At 37.9% G+C, this 17,945-nt stretch overlaps 2 protein-coding genes across 7 annotated transcripts in view; one reads left to right on the top strand and one right to left on the bottom strand.

Annotated features, from left to right (window-relative positions):
* Positions 1-17,945, top strand: part of UBP1 (upstream binding protein 1) — a 75,496-nt gene that overhangs the window by 24,890 nt on the left and 32,661 nt on the right. For 4 of the 6 annotated variants that reach the window (XR_003998870.1, XM_030551224.1, XM_030551222.1 and 1 more), the window contains exons 3-8: positions 3,577-3,653; positions 7,689-7,794; positions 8,601-8,707; positions 10,452-10,604; positions 10,762-10,872; positions 11,426-11,533. Coding sequence is in view for 5 of the 6 variants with exons in the window: in XM_030551224.1 (XP_030407084.1) it covers positions 3,577-3,653; positions 7,689-7,794; positions 8,601-8,707; positions 10,452-10,604; positions 10,762-10,872; positions 11,426-11,533 (662 nt within the window). In the remaining variant the exon portion in view is untranslated. The remainder of the gene's footprint in view (positions 1-3,576; positions 3,654-7,688; positions 7,795-8,600; positions 8,708-10,451; positions 10,605-10,761; positions 10,873-11,425; positions 11,534-17,945) is intronic. The other 2 variants (XM_030551225.1, XM_030551226.1) reach the window with 1 other exon arrangement.
* FBXL2 (F-box and leucine rich repeat protein 2) overlaps positions 11,568-17,945 on the bottom strand; it is a 148,345-nt gene continuing 141,967 nt past the window's right edge. The window contains exon 16 of the transcript XR_003998871.1: positions 11,568-14,782. The gene's annotated coding sequence lies outside the window, so the exon portion shown is untranslated. The remainder of the gene's footprint in view (positions 14,783-17,945) is intronic.

The following is a 17,945-nucleotide window of genomic DNA, read 5'->3' as shown; positions in this document are numbered from 1 at the left end:
GATTAGATTACTAGGTGTGAGTATACATTAAATCTTCTAGTGATTTTAATCTGAGGGTATCTTGGGTGTTAATATGGTACCAGTCACTGTAGTATTTAAGCAAAGGAATTGAGCTGTGAATTTAGCTGATTGTCAGTTATGTCTTAACCAGTGATGTATGAAACTGTCTTGAATATGTGGTTAGGGAATGCCAAAGCATGGCAAGTTTTGCCCTGAATCTGCCAGAGATATAGCATCTGCTAACATAATCCTTAGATGAACCCTGACTTTACTCTTAATTACATAATGCTTCATTCAACCCGACCAGCTGACAAGGTGATACAGACAAGTCTGATTCTCAGTTGGTGCTGACTGAAATGTCTCCAGGCTTGTCTACGCTCACAAAAGTTAAGGCAACGTAAGGCAATTTTTGTCGATGTAACTGTGGAGGTGTACACACTGCAATGGTCCTCTTCTGCTGTGCCAACATAATAAAACCACCTTGACAAGAGGCGAAGCACTTAGGATGACATAGTGTCAGTGTAGACACTGCATTGTTTATGTCGCCCTAAATGGCCTCCAGGAGGTGTTCCACAATGCTCACTGTGACCATTCTGGTCGCCGTTTTGAACTCTGCTGCCCTGCAGCCGGTTTACAGGCATGCGTCCCTACCCTTTTAAAGCCACAGAAAGCTTTGAAATTGCTCTGTTTGCTTGATGTGGAGAGCTCATATAGCTACTGCCCAGCTGAGCATGCCGGCTCCATGCAGCAAACATGCTCCTGCTAGGAGTACATGTGAGGTGCTGGATCCCCTGTGAGGAGGGAAGGCTGTGCAGGCAGGACTTGTTGAGGGTCTGGAGGAGAAGCCCTATAATAGGGACATGCAGCAGTGCTGTGTAAAAAGTCAAAGAGATGCGGCAGGCATAGCAGAAGGCAAGGGAAGCAAATAGTCACTGTGGTGCAGAGCTGCAGACATGCTGCTTCTACAAGCTGGGGTCTGGGGTCAGGGTTGTGGAGTAGATGGGAGGAGCAGTCAGGGTGCTTAGCCTCAGGTTCTGGGAAAAGAGGCATGGTTTTAAGGAAGAATGAAAAGAAACAGAATTAACTTTCTCTGGGCAAGTAAAAACAGACATCATTGGCATTCACATTTGTGAAACAGATGTCAATTGCATAGGGTTAATTTTCTGATGGAGGGAGGAGGTAGCACGATGCAAACAAACAATGCCAGGCTCAGCACCCTACAGCAACACACATTTCTGTGCCTCATTGTTAAAAATGTTCCTTCTAAGCCCTTTTCAGCCAAATAGCTCCCCGTTGAGCTCCTCTTATATCCTGGTGTTCACAACACACAGCAAAATACAGAAGGGCAGTGCATGATCCATGCTTTCTGGCAGAGATGGCTCGCTTGCAGGTTACCCAGGGAAGTTGAAAATCAGCTGGAAACCTAGTAGGATGAACATGGAATGATGGGATTGAGAAACCTGCATCATGTGGTGCTGAACCTGCCCCCATGAGGCATTGCAAACCCTTTCCAAAACAGCCTGTAGCTAGCTGCACAGTGGGATAGCTACCCACGGTGCACTGCTCTGTATCAATGCGAGAGCTGCTACTGTGGATGCGCTCCACTAGCATAAGGAGCATGGTGTGGACATGCAACAGCAGTTTAATTACAGTGGTGGCTGTATGTTGACATAACTTAAGTCGACTTAACTTTGTAATGTAGACGTAACCTCAGATATTGAAACAGTCCTGGTTATTGCCTCCTGGGATTTTTGAAAGGCTCAGATGAAAGAGGTAAGATTAAGATCCATTGAGTAAATCTGTTAGGGTAGTGGCTTGGCTGTAGGTGGGAATTTTTTGAGTTGTGTGCTTTGCAATAGGATGTGGGTTGGATGTATAGACTTGAGAATGTTTTGATCAACAGATCTCATATGAAAGCTATGAAGGGTAAGCATAGTGCATGAAAACAAGGTTCTTTGGCTTCCTTAACACTGCTTGCCTAATTGCTTTTGTGAAGGCAAAAGTGGGTTTGGGTGGTGGTGGTTGTTTTTGTTTATGGTAGACCCAGGGACCTCTTATGTTGCCTTTATTTTGGTGGTATGAAGAGTAGAGATGGGGTACAGGGAGAGGCAGCCAGTAAGACCAGAGTTCCTCCCAGTGCCCTTCAAACTATAGGAGCAGATTTGTGCTCAAAACACTCTGTATAAAATTCCCCCAGTATTAGTACAGCTGCACTGTTGCAGTGCTGTATGTGTAAACGTGGCCTTAAATGTTAGAACAAAGAAAAAGATGTATTTGATTGTATTTTCAACAAAAAATCGACTACTAGGTGTGATTGAAAGAGGAGGTAGCAAAGAGTATTTAAGAAAGAAAGAGAACTGTTTTTAGGAATAGTATGGATTCATTTTCCAATTTACTGGATACTGTAACATTTTAAACCACTAGATTTACTGTAATGAATGCTTGACCTGCTTTCCATTTTCCTTCTTCTCTGGTACACATAACATCATAAAGTGCTTACAATGTGAAAGACCGTGTGTGTGTGTGTACGTGTGTACACGTGTATATACGTACACGTGCTCGCTCTCTCCTGGTGTACACTAAGTGTCATGCTTTTTTAACTAGAAGTTCATAGTCAGGAGTAACTTCTTCCTAAAAGTTACGGAGCAGCGGCATGAGTGTGGGTGAGGAATTGATTTTTCAAATTACTTGTTCTGCTCTTGCACTGTTCATGAAGGATGTAAAGCTGATGCTTTTAGCTTATAGCCTTTGGTGGTGGTATCTGGTAAAACAAGCCAGCAAATGTAATGTGTCTGTGCAGTTGATGTTGGGAAATAAAGAAAGTTTTTAGGAGAACTTGAAATGGTGCAGTAAATCCAGTGCATCCTAGTGAACCTCTTAAGATTTCTGTTTAGTCATAAATAAGAACAAATTTAGCCTTGCCGAATGTGTAGTGTTTCAGTTTAGGAGGAAAAGTCTTATTTATCAGTTTTAGATAAACTACTCCTAGTTTCCTCTGTACCGAAACAAACTCACTAAAGCATAGCAGTCTGATTCATCAAGCTCTTGCTTATTGAAATAGCAGGAAATTATTTTAAAGACTGCCTCTTTTAGAAAGTTATAGGAAGAGTTTTTACCCCAAAGGCAGTATGTGTTTAAGGCAAGTTAAAATACAGGCGATCAGTACATAAATGCAGCTGTAAACGGTATAAAAACTCATTCCGTTGCAGTCAGAATATATGGTACTTGTGAGAATATTCTATTTTGTCATCAACATGTTGCCTTTCAGCTTTTTCACATATAAAGGAATTCAACTTTCGGCGTGGTCTGTGTTCCTTTCTGCCAAATAGGAATAAACACTTGCACTAGACATAAAGTAGGATACTTCCAAACCCTAGGTATCTGTAGTTTCAGCAGTAGCATAAAAGTTTCACATTATTCTTATGCAACCAGCTATATACTGAAAACTCCCTATAAGAGTTCCTTAGCCTTATGTTACTACAACTTGCTGAATATAAACCAGATATTCTCTGCGTTAAACATAGAGAGAGGCTTTATATATCACCTTTTTATTGATGCAAACTTTTTTCTCTAAAGGTCAGTCCTATGAAATACGGATGCTAGATAATCGGAAGATTGGAGACATGCCGGAGATCAGTGGAAAACTGGTGAAGGTGAAGTAGAGTTGTTCTCTAGATAATAGTAACGAGAGAGTGATGCTGATTGCCAAGTTATTCCAGTGGTTTTCAACTTTTTTTTTCTACTCTTACCCCACATTGCAACAAGAAAAAAATTTGGAACCCTCTCTCCCCCAAACCTCTTAATCCAACCATAAAGAAAGTAGAAGCAGGCACAACCCCCAGGTTGAGAACCCTATAGCTTAGTCTGGTTGGGAGCCAGAGAATATTAAAGGAAAATTAAGTATTTTCCTTCCAGATAACATGGCGGGATAAAATCAAATCTGAGTAACTTGACAAAATAAATAAAACTTTAGTACACCTCTGCCTCGATATAATGCTGTCCTCAGGAGCCAGAAGATCTTATTGCGTTACAGGTGAAACCGCATTATATTGAACTTGCTTTGATCCACCGCAGTGTGCAGCCCCCCCCCCCCCCGCAGCACTGCGTTACCGCATTATATCTGAATTTGTGTTCTGTCGGGTCGCATTATATCAAGGTAGAGGTGTATCTTAAATCCATGGTGTGCACACGTGCTGCATACTCTGTCCATTTCTAGTCGCCCCATCTCAAAGGATATAGCGGAACTGGAAAAGGTTCAGAGAAGAGCAACAAAGATGATCAGGGTTATGGAAGCTGTTGCATTGTGGGAAAGGGAAAATAACATTTGTCTATTCACTTTTTCCACACTATTCATGTTTGTTTAGACTGCTGTCATATCCCACTTTAGTTGTCTCTTTTTTTCTAAGCTAAACAGTTCTAATCTTTGTAGTCTCCCCTGGTATGGAAGCTGTTAGCATTCCTTCAAAATATGATCAAGATGGTGGTTCTGAAAATCAGATATTCTTTTGGTCTGCATATTAGGTTTTTATCTTCAAGTGACCTGTCTTGTTGGCGGAAGGGAAGAACATTCTGTGTGTATATAGCAAGGCCCATAAGAAGGCAGTTTTTAAAAACCCTAAAACAGTGGTCGGCTACCTTTCAGAAGTGCTGTGCTGAGTCTTCATTTATTCACTCTAATTTAAGGTTTAGTGTGCCAGTAATACATTTTAATGTTTTTAGAAGGTCTGTTTTATAGGTCTATAATATATAACTAAACTACTGTTTTTTGTAAAGTAAATAAGGTTTTTAAAATGTTTAAGGAGCTTCATTTAAAATTTTAAATTAAAATGCAGAGCCCCCCAGACTGGTGGCCAGGACCCAGGCAGTGTGAGTGCCCCTGAAAATCAGCTCACGTGCTACAGGTTGCCTACCCCTGCCCTAAACTGTCCCTCACCTTTTTGCTTTCCATTGCAACCTATCTTCTGTCTTGCAGGATAGAGACTTCTTTATTTTGATTACTTTGATCGTCACTGTACATTGCTAAGATTGAAGATTTGCTTTCTATTATAAGTCAGCTAAAGGGCTTTGGAATTTACCAAGTGCAAGGTAGCAGGCATCAGCAGGAGCCCAGCATAGGTTGTTTATAGAGCTCTGCATACTTTCTCTGGCACCAGAAGATGAATCAGTCATGCAGGTTTCTGGACCTAATTCCCAGATGGCTTCCATGAATCACTTGCTCCTGCTTCCCTTTTACTTAGAAGCTCTGGAGGGTGTTCTCCTTCTTACCTCCCTGTGGCTGTCATAAATATTTAAAAAGAAAATAATAAGGAAACCAGACAAAATCATTGTTTATTTAAAATTAATGTTGAGAGTACATCATAACTTACTGGCTGTTGTGAGGGTTTTTTGGTTGTGTGTGTGTGTGTTTTTTGTTTTTTTTTGTTTTGTTTTAGTATAAGACTGTAGTTTAAACAAAAACAGACAAAAGCCCTTTGGAATTCAGAGCTGAAGTTAAACTTCAAGAAACCTAAACATCTGAAAGTATGAAATTAGCACTTTGACTCTGTGCCATATAAAGCTTTGAGTTTTGGTGTGAGTTATCACATTTTGCAGATAGAGGAAGCTGGAGCATGAAGATTTATGGGCTTGATTTTTTTTCAGAAGTGCTGAACACCTGCAACTTCAGTTGAAGTCAGTTGGTAGCTGTGAGTACTCATCACCTTAGAAAAACAGATCTTAAGTGTCTTGCTGAAGGTCACGCAACAGCCCAGTGGCCGCTGAGCAAAGAACCCATTTCTTGTGACTCCCAGTCTTATCAGTAGTGCTAACCAAAACTTTCTAACTTGCTGTTAGGAGCTACAGTAAACAAAATAATGTAGAGTGAATGTAATGTTTGGCAAGCTAAAAATGGGAATACACACAAATGCTCATGAATTACTTGTTTAACTTTTTTTCTAATGTCCAGAAGGACAGGTTGAAGAAATTAATACATACCTTGTTGTTGTTAAGTCTCTGAATGAGAGGGAATTATCAAGATAGTTAGTTAGTTTTTTTTGCCCAGCAATGCCAACTCTGTCCATTGAGAACTTGGCTAGCAAGTATAGTCCTGCTGTTTGCTCTTGCTTAGTCATTCAGACAGGGAACTTATTCTGTGATAATTCCATCAATGAGTGCTAGATGAGAGCATCACATTGCTGGATTTATGGACCTTAGAACTGAAACACTGTCATCAACTGTGTTGCTGCTTTGCTGTTGTGACAAACATTGCAGATTTCTCCCACCTTTTCCTTTGGGGGCTTTAAGTAATAGTTCAGTGCATCTGATGGGAACCCACTGCAATTGAGACCAATTTAAAAGTATTTGTTGTTTTTACTGGTTGAATACACTTATGACCAAACTTTGGATGAGTATTTGAGATCAGGGTTACTTTTCAACAGTTGTTTGACTTGCATTTACTACTTTAGTTAGGTATTTGAAATGTTTTCAGTTTGGATACTGAAATGCTTGTTGGTTGTAAAGTATTTTCTATAGTGGGATATTTTACATTGCTGTAAACAGCTACAGATATTTCAGGTTCCCAACAGGCTTAACGATTTCAGTTGAGAAGGTTAGTATAATGGCAAGGATATGAATAAAGCCAAAACACCATATTTGAGTGCTGTGGGCATTTATGGGCATTTGGCAGCCCTTTGTGAACTGCCAGTTTCTCCATTTCCCTCTGTATAGTAACTTTCCCGTTTCTGTGCATGTTCACACAACTAGGCAGAGAGAGACTTTTTTATTTTTAGAGAGAGAGAGAGATGTGGTTGTAAAACCACAAAATTTAGCAGGGCTACTCAGGGGCATGCATAGTATTTGAAACCTATTTTTAACTTCTTAATAAATTGGCTAAATTTTTAGATTAATATTGTATCTAGAAGAGTGGGAATAGTTCTAGAATTGGCAGTTTCTGTCCATGCTAACTATAAATTGAAGTCCTCCCTGTGTAGTGCAAGATCTTAATGTTTATCTAGTAATACATCTTTTTTTACACAAATGCATCAATTTATCCATTTATTAATTTTCTGAACTGTTGGAGTCACAATTATACTTTAAATATTTCAATTGATGCACTCCTGTTTAGAAATTGTACAAACCCCCTTTTTGCAGATTTTTAGGTGACTCATTCAAGTTTAAATATTTTATTTTGTGGATTACTGCAGAATGTTACCTTTTATTTCTGATTTTTCCAGCAAATTCTTCTATACATTTGGTTCAAACCATAGATCAGTGCTATTCTGAGTGAGTGAAACTGAAGTTATAACCTTTCCGGTTGACCAGTTATATGATTTTCCTAATGCTAGCCTCACTGTATCCTTGTAATTTGGCCACTGTGCTGAGTGAGAGCCTTATCCTCTCCAGTTCACCTAATCTGCAACAGCCTTTACGGGCAGTGTCTGCTCCAGCTCTCCATTTCACTTCAGATTGCATCTGAACCATACTCTGTTTCTTGCCCCTTCTTTTCACCTTTGTTTCTGTATTGCTTAGTCTAGAATGTTCTGGGACATTATACCAAATAAAGTTGGATTAAGTACTTCCCATTGATTTTGTTCTAAAAATGTGTGTATTTATCACCAGTATGTATTTCAGAATATTTTTAATACTTCAGTCTCCTCTTTAATGAGTACTGATTCCAAGACTAATTTTTAACTATTTCTTCCTCTGACTAGAGTATCATAAGAGTTGTGTTCCATGACAGAAGGTTGCAATATACAGAGCACCAGCAACTAGAAGGTTGGAAGTGGAATCGCCCTGGGGACAGACTTCTTGACTTAGGTACGTCTATCAGTTCCCTTATTATCTAGGGTTAAAATAAGAGACTGTCTTTATGTGAAGACCATCAATTTATATATCATCAGCAGGGATAGCAGAAGCATACATACCAATGTCTTTATGCTACTTGTTGTGCTAGGATATTTGAGATTTATATAAATGTTTTCAATAATGTTACTTTGTGAATTTTCCATGAAAACCTCTAATGGCCTTCATCTAACTTTACAGAAAACAGCAACACTAAATAATTCAGTTAATACCCCTTTTTTCCTTTCAGAGCAAAATGTGTTCTGGTAATCAGGGGAACATGAGAGAAATATCTGTATTGCTAATATACTGTAAAAACTTAATTATTGCAGATTTCATAAGATCACCTCACATTATTCCCCGGAAATTAAGTACACATCTCCATCTTTATCAGAAGACAACTGTCATTAAACAACCAATTTTTGTCATCCTGGGTGTGGTAATTTACAGAACGTTTCACTGTACAGGAGCTTACAGATCAATGGGGTTTTATTCAAAACAAACCAAGTCCTCTCACTGCTGTATTCCTATAGCATATACTTCCATTATTATAAAAACAGCAAAGAATCCTGTGGCACCTTATAGACTAACAGACGTTTTGTAGCATGAGCTTTCATGGTTGAATACCCACTTTGTCAGATGCAACTGACGAAGTGGGTATTCAACCATGAAAGCTCATGCTCCAAAACGTCTGTTAGTCTATAAGGTGCCACAGGATTCTTCGCTGCTTTTACAGATCCAGACTAACACGGCTACCCTCTGATACTTTCCTTTTTATGTAGATATTCCAATGTCTGTTGGAGTAATTGATATAAAGACCAATCCAAGCCAGCTCAATGCAGTTGAATTTCTGTGGGATCCTGAAAAGCGTACATCTGCCTTTATTCAGGTTTGAAACTTTGCTTTACTGGATGTGTGCTGATTTGGTTTTTGTTAGGTCATGAATGTGATAACAGTTGTGCTATATAATTGTTTCCTATACAATTATCCTAGTAAAAAGCAAAATTATCCTATTAGATCCATCATTTTTGGAAACTTAGATCCAGTCAATTGCTTCTTCTGCAGGTGACATTAGCAGAGTTTTCATCTTGATATGAGGTTTTTAAACATAGCTTAGAACAGAAGCGCTTTTTAAAACAGATCAGTAAAATGAATATGAAAGTGTGGTTAAATGAAAATTAATGATTACTCTTACATCTTTGTATGGATAAATTTTTACGGAGGTGTATTTTTAAAGCAGTTCTTGTAAATAACTTTTGTTGTTCAATTACTTCAGTTCCAGTTAATAGAGCCCTTCAATAGGACTTAATCTGCTTTATCAATAGAGAAAGCATTTGAAATCACTAGATTTCAAAGCAGATTTTTAGTTCTCTTACTTACCTGATTGATAAAATGTTAGATTCTTGATTGTTTGTTTGTTGTTATAGTCAAGGCAGGGTTTTTTTCTAAGTGGCTTATTCCATGGAATTAGATTTCATTAGAATCCTTTGTATTATACTACAGTCTTCCTTCTGGATAATTTTGTTTAAAAAATGAGGTATTGGTATGAAGAAAAAATGCAAAGCAATAAGTGGCAATATTCCTTCGCTTATTAGCTCAAGTAAATTGTTCCCACGTTGGCAGTAAATGATGTTGTGCTACTGTACCCTGACAGAAATAATTCTTCCTTTGTCAAAGAATTACACAACTATTACAATGTCTGCTTCCTTGTCAGGCTTTGCTGCAAGGGAGTAAAGAGTGTGTAATGAGCCATCCATTTTACTTTTGTTTGTACAGTTATATTTTCAGCCTCGCAGAATGTGCTCATGGCATGAAGAAAAGCTTAGTCAACTCTTACTGTTTGGAAGGTGGGAGTGCGCAGTGTGGTGGCATTGGAGATATACTGAATATTTAATGCCCTACAACATTGTAACTGTTGTACTGTTCCCTAGTATAACACTCTCTTTTTATTGTACCTTTTTACTGCCATGATATTCACTTGTCTCATAAACTCAATGCCTTTATTTTGGTATTTTCAAAAAAGCTGTAGGGAGTTAGGTATCAATTCCCACTGCCATTCATTGACCCTTGGGCACCTACCTCCATTAGCCTCCTTTTTGAAAATCCCAGCCTTAAGTCAGATTTAAAAATCGTTCCAGTAAGTGGTTTTGATAGAAATTTCAAGATGTACTAAAAAAAATCTTAATGTTCAGGCTAGCTAAATTATACCACTGTGTACTAGTACCTGGAAAAATCTTTGAATTTATTCATCATGATTAATGTAGTTGTTCTGCTCTTATATTTGTCTTAAGATCCGATATAAGAATTTGAGAGGGATTTTTTTAGTAACATATGATGACAATCCACAACAGTTATTTAATGTTGTGAAAGATATAGGAGTTAAAGTATTACTTTTTGGGGAGAATATAGGTGATGTATTGATAGTAAATAGGGACAGGTTTAAACCTGACTTCCACGCCTGTGCGGCAAGCAAAGATAAAGGAATTTGTTCTTACCTCCCTTGGATTTCCAGTTTCATTTCCTGAATAAACCAAAACTTGTTGCTCACCCTGTCAGAGAAATTTATATAATGGTAGTGGCAAAAGTATTAAGAATATGCCCAGAATGGAATACAGCTTCACTTTGTTTTTCAGGTACATTGCATCAGCACTGAATTTACCCCACGTAAACATGGAGGTGAAAAAGGAGTTCCTTTTAGGATTCAGGTTGACACTTTTAAGCAGACTGAAAATGGAGAATATACAGATCATTTGCATTCAGCCAGCTGCCAAATCAAAGTTTTTAAGGTAATAGATGTAAATAATGGTTCACAGTTTAAAAAAAAAAAAAGAAAAGTTTAGACATAGAAAACATGTTTACATTATAATGGCTGATTTTTAGATCCATATTTCAGTTGCAAAGCTGCTCTCTGTCTGCTTGTTCATTTAAACTATTAATTTTTAGCCAAAAGGAGCAGACAGGAAACAGAAAACAGATAGAGAAAAGATGGAGAAGCGAACTGCACATGAAAAAGAAAAGTATCAACCTTCGTATGACACCACAGTCCTCACAGAGGTAACACGATGGAACTGCATGTATTTATGAAGAAAAATTATCTAGATACAATATATGAAATATTAGCAGTAAATAAATTATATCCTCAAAATGGGGGGGGGAGAGTTACAGCATAAACATATAGACAAAGGTAGGCTTTTTAATATGACAAACTTGTCCCAAAGAAAAACACCAGTAACCTTTAAGATTCTGCTGAGTAAATTTCACTTGGCTATATAGTAGATATTGTATTCAAATACCCTTGGATAGAGCACTGTTTGTGCTGAATTCTAAAACAAGAGTCGTGTACAGATCTAAAAACCTTGCAGCTAAAAAACAAAAACTGGGGTTTAGGTTTTATTTATACATGTCATATTTGAGCTCAAAACCACGTTTTTAGAGACTATTGAGTTTATGGCTAGAGCCTCACTGGGTTTTTGCATTTTCTTTTTATTTAAACACCAGTGAGTTCTATACAGTTTTCTAAAGATTACAAAAGTTTTTAAAAGGCTTTTAGATCTTTCCTCACTGTATAATGAAAAGAAATTGATCCAAATCTTTGGTGTTTGTCCAGATGAGGCTTGAGCCTATAATTGAAGATGCAGTTGAACATGAGCAGAAAAAGTCCAGCAAGCGGACTTTGCCAGCAGACTGCGGTGATTCTCTGGCAAAGCGAGGCACTGTAAGGGACTTCTGCTTACCTTTTCATTGTGCAAGATACCTTGTGCAGTGTTAGATATAGGAGAAACTTCCATGATCAAAAATAAAAACATTTTGACTTCCTTGGCTTAATTTCATTCTCTCTTGTTTACACCAATTACTCTGTTTCAGTGAGGAATGCTTCCTAAATCTAACACTTAAGACAGATTGTTGCAGAGGGACTGCATAACTCCTTTAAAAAAAACAAACAAGCCAAGAGCTTTCAGTTTACACCTGCATTTCCTTTATTGAAATAGCTAGATGTTTTTAAAAAGCTATTTGCTTTCTTTATATATATGTAATCAGTGAAAGTAAATAGCAAAATTTAGTTACCGCATGTATGTTTTGTCCCATATTTCCACCTGAGTTTAATGTAAGTTTCCATATACATTTGTACTTTTAAAGCCCCATGTATTGTTGCAGAGAGGTTGTTTGTAGTAATAGTACTTTGTTTCCTCTGGCTCTCTGCATCTAGTTCTCCTTGTTCTTCAGTCAGATACAGCAAGGCTTAATGTTACTGAGCACTACTTTTTCTCACAGCATGTGGACCCTCTGTTTAATCCTGTATCTGTCTGCTTAAAAGAAGCAACTATGTGTATTTTACACTTTCCCTATCAAGTTTTAACCTTCCAGGTGTTTAAATTGACACTTATGGTGAACGATAAATATTTTCCAATATCTTTATTTCTAAGATAGATCTTAGCAACTTATTGGTTTGAGCAAGTCATGATCCTGCATCTACCTATTGGTAAATTTGGTCATATGTTAATGTCCACCTGTGAAAGTCAATTATTTGACTTAATTCACTGAACAAGCAAGTTTTGTTCGTATTTCTGTGACACCTCTTCCCATAAAGCACTTATGTGACAATTAGCTGACTTTTGTCCATCACTATTCCCCTCCGCACTTCCTCATCCCTTTGTGTGCTACTCAAAATTCAGCTTGTACATTTCTCAAGGCAAAGGACCTGTTCATTCTTTGTGTATGAAATGCCACACACAACTGAGGCGCTATGATAAGCGAGCACTGTAAACAGTGGGATAAATTCTTTCGAGAATTTTGTTTTACTTGATTCTGTAGTAAACACTAGGATGTCTGGAATTAACTAAAGTTCATAGTAAAATACTGGCAACGTGGAATACTTAGTTCCTTAGTTAAAGCTCTTACATTTCTTCTACAGTATCCATTGTCAACCCAGACATTCTTCTGCTGCTAGGCAGGATATCCATCAATAGATGTATACAGGAGAAAAAAAAATCAGTGCACATGTGTCTCTCCCTATAAAGCATGTTAACATTTCTAACTAGGTGGAGGCAGCTCTTTCAGATGGCAAGGCTTAGCTTCCAGTGTTCACGTTTCTTAACCTCTTTTTCCTTTCTGACTAATTAGGTATTTTAGAGTATGGTAATGCCCAGGGAGTTTTTCTCCCTGTGCTCGGTGAATCTCTCTTTGGATGTGGCCTCCTGCTAAGTGCATATTGTTGCTGCTGCTAGTGGTCAGGCAGGTGTTGTCCTGTGGGAAGGAGATCTCCAATTTGCATCCCTCTTAAGTGCTGGAAAGCCAGAGCTTAGTCTCTAGAGAAAGATAGAACTTCCCTTACATTTGGCAAAAATAGACCTAGTCCTTTTCATAATGATTTCATTAGGCCTTCACTGCTCTTTCTTCCCTTGTAGTCAAGACTCTTTAAGCCCAGGAGTCTGTTGTTGTTGTTTTAATCCTGCAATTCGTGTCCTGCCTGTCTCAAGGGAAGTTATGTAGAACTATAGGCTGAAGGCTTTCAATGATTAAAGGCCTCTGTTATGAGCCATACTCCTCAAACTTTATAATCTTGGCAAATGTGAAGTTTATAATATGCTGAATGTTAGGTTTTGTAACTGTAAGGCTTGAACTGTCCAGAGCTTAATTCTTTTAAACAAAAGTTAATTGAAATACAAAATTAGAATACAAAAACTTCAGTTCATAGTACACTTCATTTTTTGACTTGGTGTTTATATAATGAGGAACATGGGCTGCTCATGCAATATTGTGTCTAACTATACTGCACCTCAGCTTAACTCTTTGCTGAAGCAGGCTATAGTTCTGTCTTGTAAGGACTTTTCAGAAAAAATTAGAGTTAAACTTCAGGGCTATTTTATGTAAACCTTGATAAATGGATGCTGATAGTTCCCAGTCAGCTTCAGAGAGCGAGTACCATACATCTTCTTAGTAAAACAAACATTTAATGCACACAAAGCACTTGTAAATAGCATAACCCATGGTAAATAGTACACTTCTACCCCGATACAACGCTGTCCTTAGGAGCCAAAAAATCTCACCACGTTGTAGGTGAAAACGCGGTATATCAAACTTGCTTTGATCCACTGGAGTGCGTAGACCCCCCCTTCCCCGCCCCCCAGAGCACTGCTTTACCCTGTTATATCTGAGTTCATGTTCTATTGGATCATGTTATATCGAGGTAGAAGTATATTTGGAATGCTGTGAATAACTTTTAAATAAAAGGTATTAAACAGTAAATCTGCTGGTGTTCCTTATATAGACTTCTCCCTTTTTATTTGTTACAAACATTCAAATACAAGGTTTTAACATAACGTTTTCTGTTCATTAGTGCACCTATCAAAATGCATTCCCCTCTGATCTTCAAACGGGCTTTCTCGCTCCTTGTAGCGTGACCACAGTATGTCACCTGGACTCTTCAGAGCCTGAGAAATGGCAGCATTTCAGTCCTTTCAAACACTTCAGAACCCTGTCAGCAAACAACGTGGACCTCCACAGCTAGCAGCATTCTAAGCCTTGGGTTAACAGCTGATAGGTGCTCTCTGTTGTAGGGAAACAGAAATCTGCAGCCCATGTCCAAAGTGGTACAGGGATGGGGACCCAGCCCTCACAGCAAATAGTTCTGTTCATGGTTCTGTGTCAGTTACCTGTTGAGTCCACGGGGCTACTTTTAACACCTGTTTATAATCACCCCATTCAGTGCTTTCTGGTTGGCTCAGCTCTCCGAGAGTGACTAGAATATGACTGCTAGGTGAGTAGCCCACAGTGAAAATGTCCTATACAGCCTCAGAACAGCAACTGAGAGTGTCTGGTAATTACCACTCTGTTCTGGAAGTTTCTGGGTCTTTGAGTTACCATGCCCTACTCTCTGACCATGTGCACACACTTAGTACCCAAATGAGATCTTCCATGTGATCATATCTCCTTCCTCCACACTGCTGCATTCTCTTCCACTCCTCTGGAGAAACAAAGCCAAACGATGCAGTATAAAGTATATGGGTGGGTGACACTTAAAATTAAGGTTATCATAGTAAAACTTGCTTGGCCCTATAGCATGTACCTAGTACTACTTTATGCTTGTTTCTTCTTAAATGTATCTTTTAATATATTCAAGTTACATGCCAAAAGTACAAGGTGTGCAGCATGACTGATTTAGAATTATGGGGACAGTAATGTCCTCGTTTTCTGACTCTGTGTTTAAAGTAACTTACTACATGAATAGAATTTTTAATTGTATATGGTCATGTTAGACTAAAAGCTATTTGGGATAGGAACCCTATATTTTTATATGTTCTTTGACATGCCATTATGGCGGCTCTATAAATAGTCATGCTGATCAAGCAGCACACTCTAAATCTAAATCTGATACTTTGGATAGGAAGTGAACTTCTCACAGGACCCACAATCTGACTTTTTAGGTACCTTCTCAAAGCATAAATTCAGAGTGAATTTCAGTGTTTTGAGAGTAGGGAGAAAACAGCTCTGAGAAGTGGCTCCAGAGGTCCCTAATCCTTGAGTTATTGGAACTCATTTACAAAACTTTTCTTAAACATTATATGAATATATTGTCTCATACTATAGAATTAGAATTTATAATCCCTATTACATGATGAGATATCTTTGAGCTATAATGTATCTTTAGATGGTTTTTCCCTCAAAGCATTATCAAAAAAACCTTTTTTTTTTTTTTTTTTAAATAATTGATTTTTATCTACCCTGGCATATAACAAGACAGAATAATGGAGGATTGTTCCATGGATACAAGTTTTTTAGTTATTGCAGATGTGATTAAAGCAACTGTGGCTTGTTGGAAAGTATTTCTGGTTCTTCTGCAAGACATCATAGATGTATATAAGAATGCTGACATCTGTCTTGCTGTTGTCATGTAATATTTTATTTAATCAATTCTTATATAAATAAATTTTCTATAAAACAAGGCTATTTAAAGAGAAATGAAGTTCATGTGAGACTCTATGGTCTGAAGTCAATGGCTTAAAAGAAAGTAAGGGTGAACAAATATTAGGCCATTGAAAGGTTGAGAATGTTAGTTGTTTGAAAGTCATTAGACTGAAGTTAGGGATATTCATTTGTTTTACTATTTTGATGTCAAACAGAAGTTGTTTGATAAGTAGCAACCACTTTACTGTGCTGTGGTGGACACAAATATCCTTGTCTTGCCTCTGACTGGTTGTCTTGTATATTCATTTTCTTATTTTAATATATTGTGAACAGTAAGGGCACATGGCTTAATGTAAAGTGGTACAATGAGAGCAACATACAGCTTTTAATGTACATATTGTGTAACTGTTAGGGCTGTCAATCGCAGTTAATTCACATGATTAACTCAAAAATTAACTCTGATTTAAAAAATTAATCTCAATCGCACTGTTAAACAATAGAATACGAATTGAAATGTATTAGATATATTTGGATGTTTTTCTACATTTTCAGATATATTGATTTCTGTTACAACAGAATGCAGCGTGTACAGTGCTCACTTTATATTTTTAATTACAAATATTTGCACCGTAAAAAATGATAAAAATAGTATTTTTCAATTCATCTAATACAGGTACTGTAGTGCAATCTCTTTATCATGAAAGTTGAACTTACAAATAAGTTATTTTGTGTACATAATTCTAAAGTTTTGTATTGCATTAAAAAATATAGTGCCTACAAGTCCACTCAGTCTTACATCAGCAAATCGCTCAGATAAACAAGTTTTTGGTTACAATTGGCAGGAGAGAATGTTGCCCACTTCTTGTTTACAATGTCACCTGAAAGTGAGATCAGCATGGCACTGTTGTAGCCGATGTTGCAAGATATTTACATGCCAGATGAGCTAAAGATTCATATGTCCCTTCATGCTACAACCACCATTCCAGAAGACATGCGTCCATACTGATGACGGGTTCTGCTCTGCTTGGGATCATTATCAAGCAGACCAATGCATGTTCATTTTCATCATCTGAGTCAGATACCATCAGCAGAAAGTTGATTTTATTTTTTGATGGTTCATGTTCTGTAGTTTCTGTATCTGAGCCCACGTCCAGACTAACCCGCGGCATCGGCGGGTTAAAATCGATTGCTCGGGGATCAATATATCGCGTCTAGTCTGGACGCGATGTATCGATCCCTGAGCGCGCTTACATCGATTCCGGAACTCCATCAACCCGCGCGGAGTTCCGGAATCGACATGGAGAGCCGCGGACATCGATGCCGCGTCGTCTGGACGGGTGAGTACCTCGATTTTAGAAATTCGACTTCAGCTACGTTATTCACGTAGCTGAAGTTGCGTATCTAAAATCGATTTTAATACCCTAGTCTGGACGTGGCCTGAGTGTTGCTCTTTTAAGACTTCTGAAAGCATGCTCCACACCTCATCCCTCTCAGATTTTGGAAGATACTTCAGATTCTGAAACCTTGGGTCGAGTACTGTATCTGTCCTTTGAAATCTCATATTGATACCTTCTTTGCGTTTTGTCAAATCTGCTGTGAAAGTGTTCTTAATACTAACGTGCTGCGTCATCATCTGAGATAACTATAACGTGGAATATATGGCAGAATGTGGATAAAACAGAGCAGGAGACATACAATTCTCCCCCAGGGAATTCAGTCACAAATTTAATTAACACATTAAAGGATCATCATCAGTATGAAGCCTGTCCTCTGGAATGGTGGCCAAAGCATGAAGGGGCATATGTATGTTTAGCATATCTGGCATGGTCCTTGCAATGCTGGCTACAAAAGTGCCACGTGAATGCTGCCTCTTACTTTCAGGTGACATTGTAAATAAGAAGCAGTCCTGTAAATGTAAACAAACTTGTTTCTCTAAGCGATTGGCTGAACAAGAAATAGGACTAAATGGACCTGCAGGTTCTAAAGTTTTACATTGTTTTGTTTTTCAGTGCAATTATGTAACACACACAAATCTACGTTTATAAGTTGCACTTTCACACTAGAGATTGCACTACAGTACTTGCATGAGGTGAGCTGAAAAATACTATTTCTTTTAGTTTTTACAGTGCAAATATTTGTAATAAAATATAAAGTGAGCACTGTACATTTTGTATTCTGTGTTGTAATAGAAATCAATATATTTGAAAATGTAGAAAACATCC

The sequence above is a fragment of the Gopherus evgoodei genome, chromosome 2 (genome assembly GCF_007399415.2).
Source record: "Gopherus evgoodei ecotype Sinaloan lineage chromosome 2, rGopEvg1_v1.p, whole genome shotgun sequence".
Taxonomy (NCBI): Eukaryota; Metazoa; Chordata; order Testudines; family Testudinidae; genus Gopherus; species Gopherus evgoodei.
The sequence above is the reverse complement of the archived record's forward strand: the minus strand, read 5'-3'. Positions and strand labels throughout refer to the sequence as shown.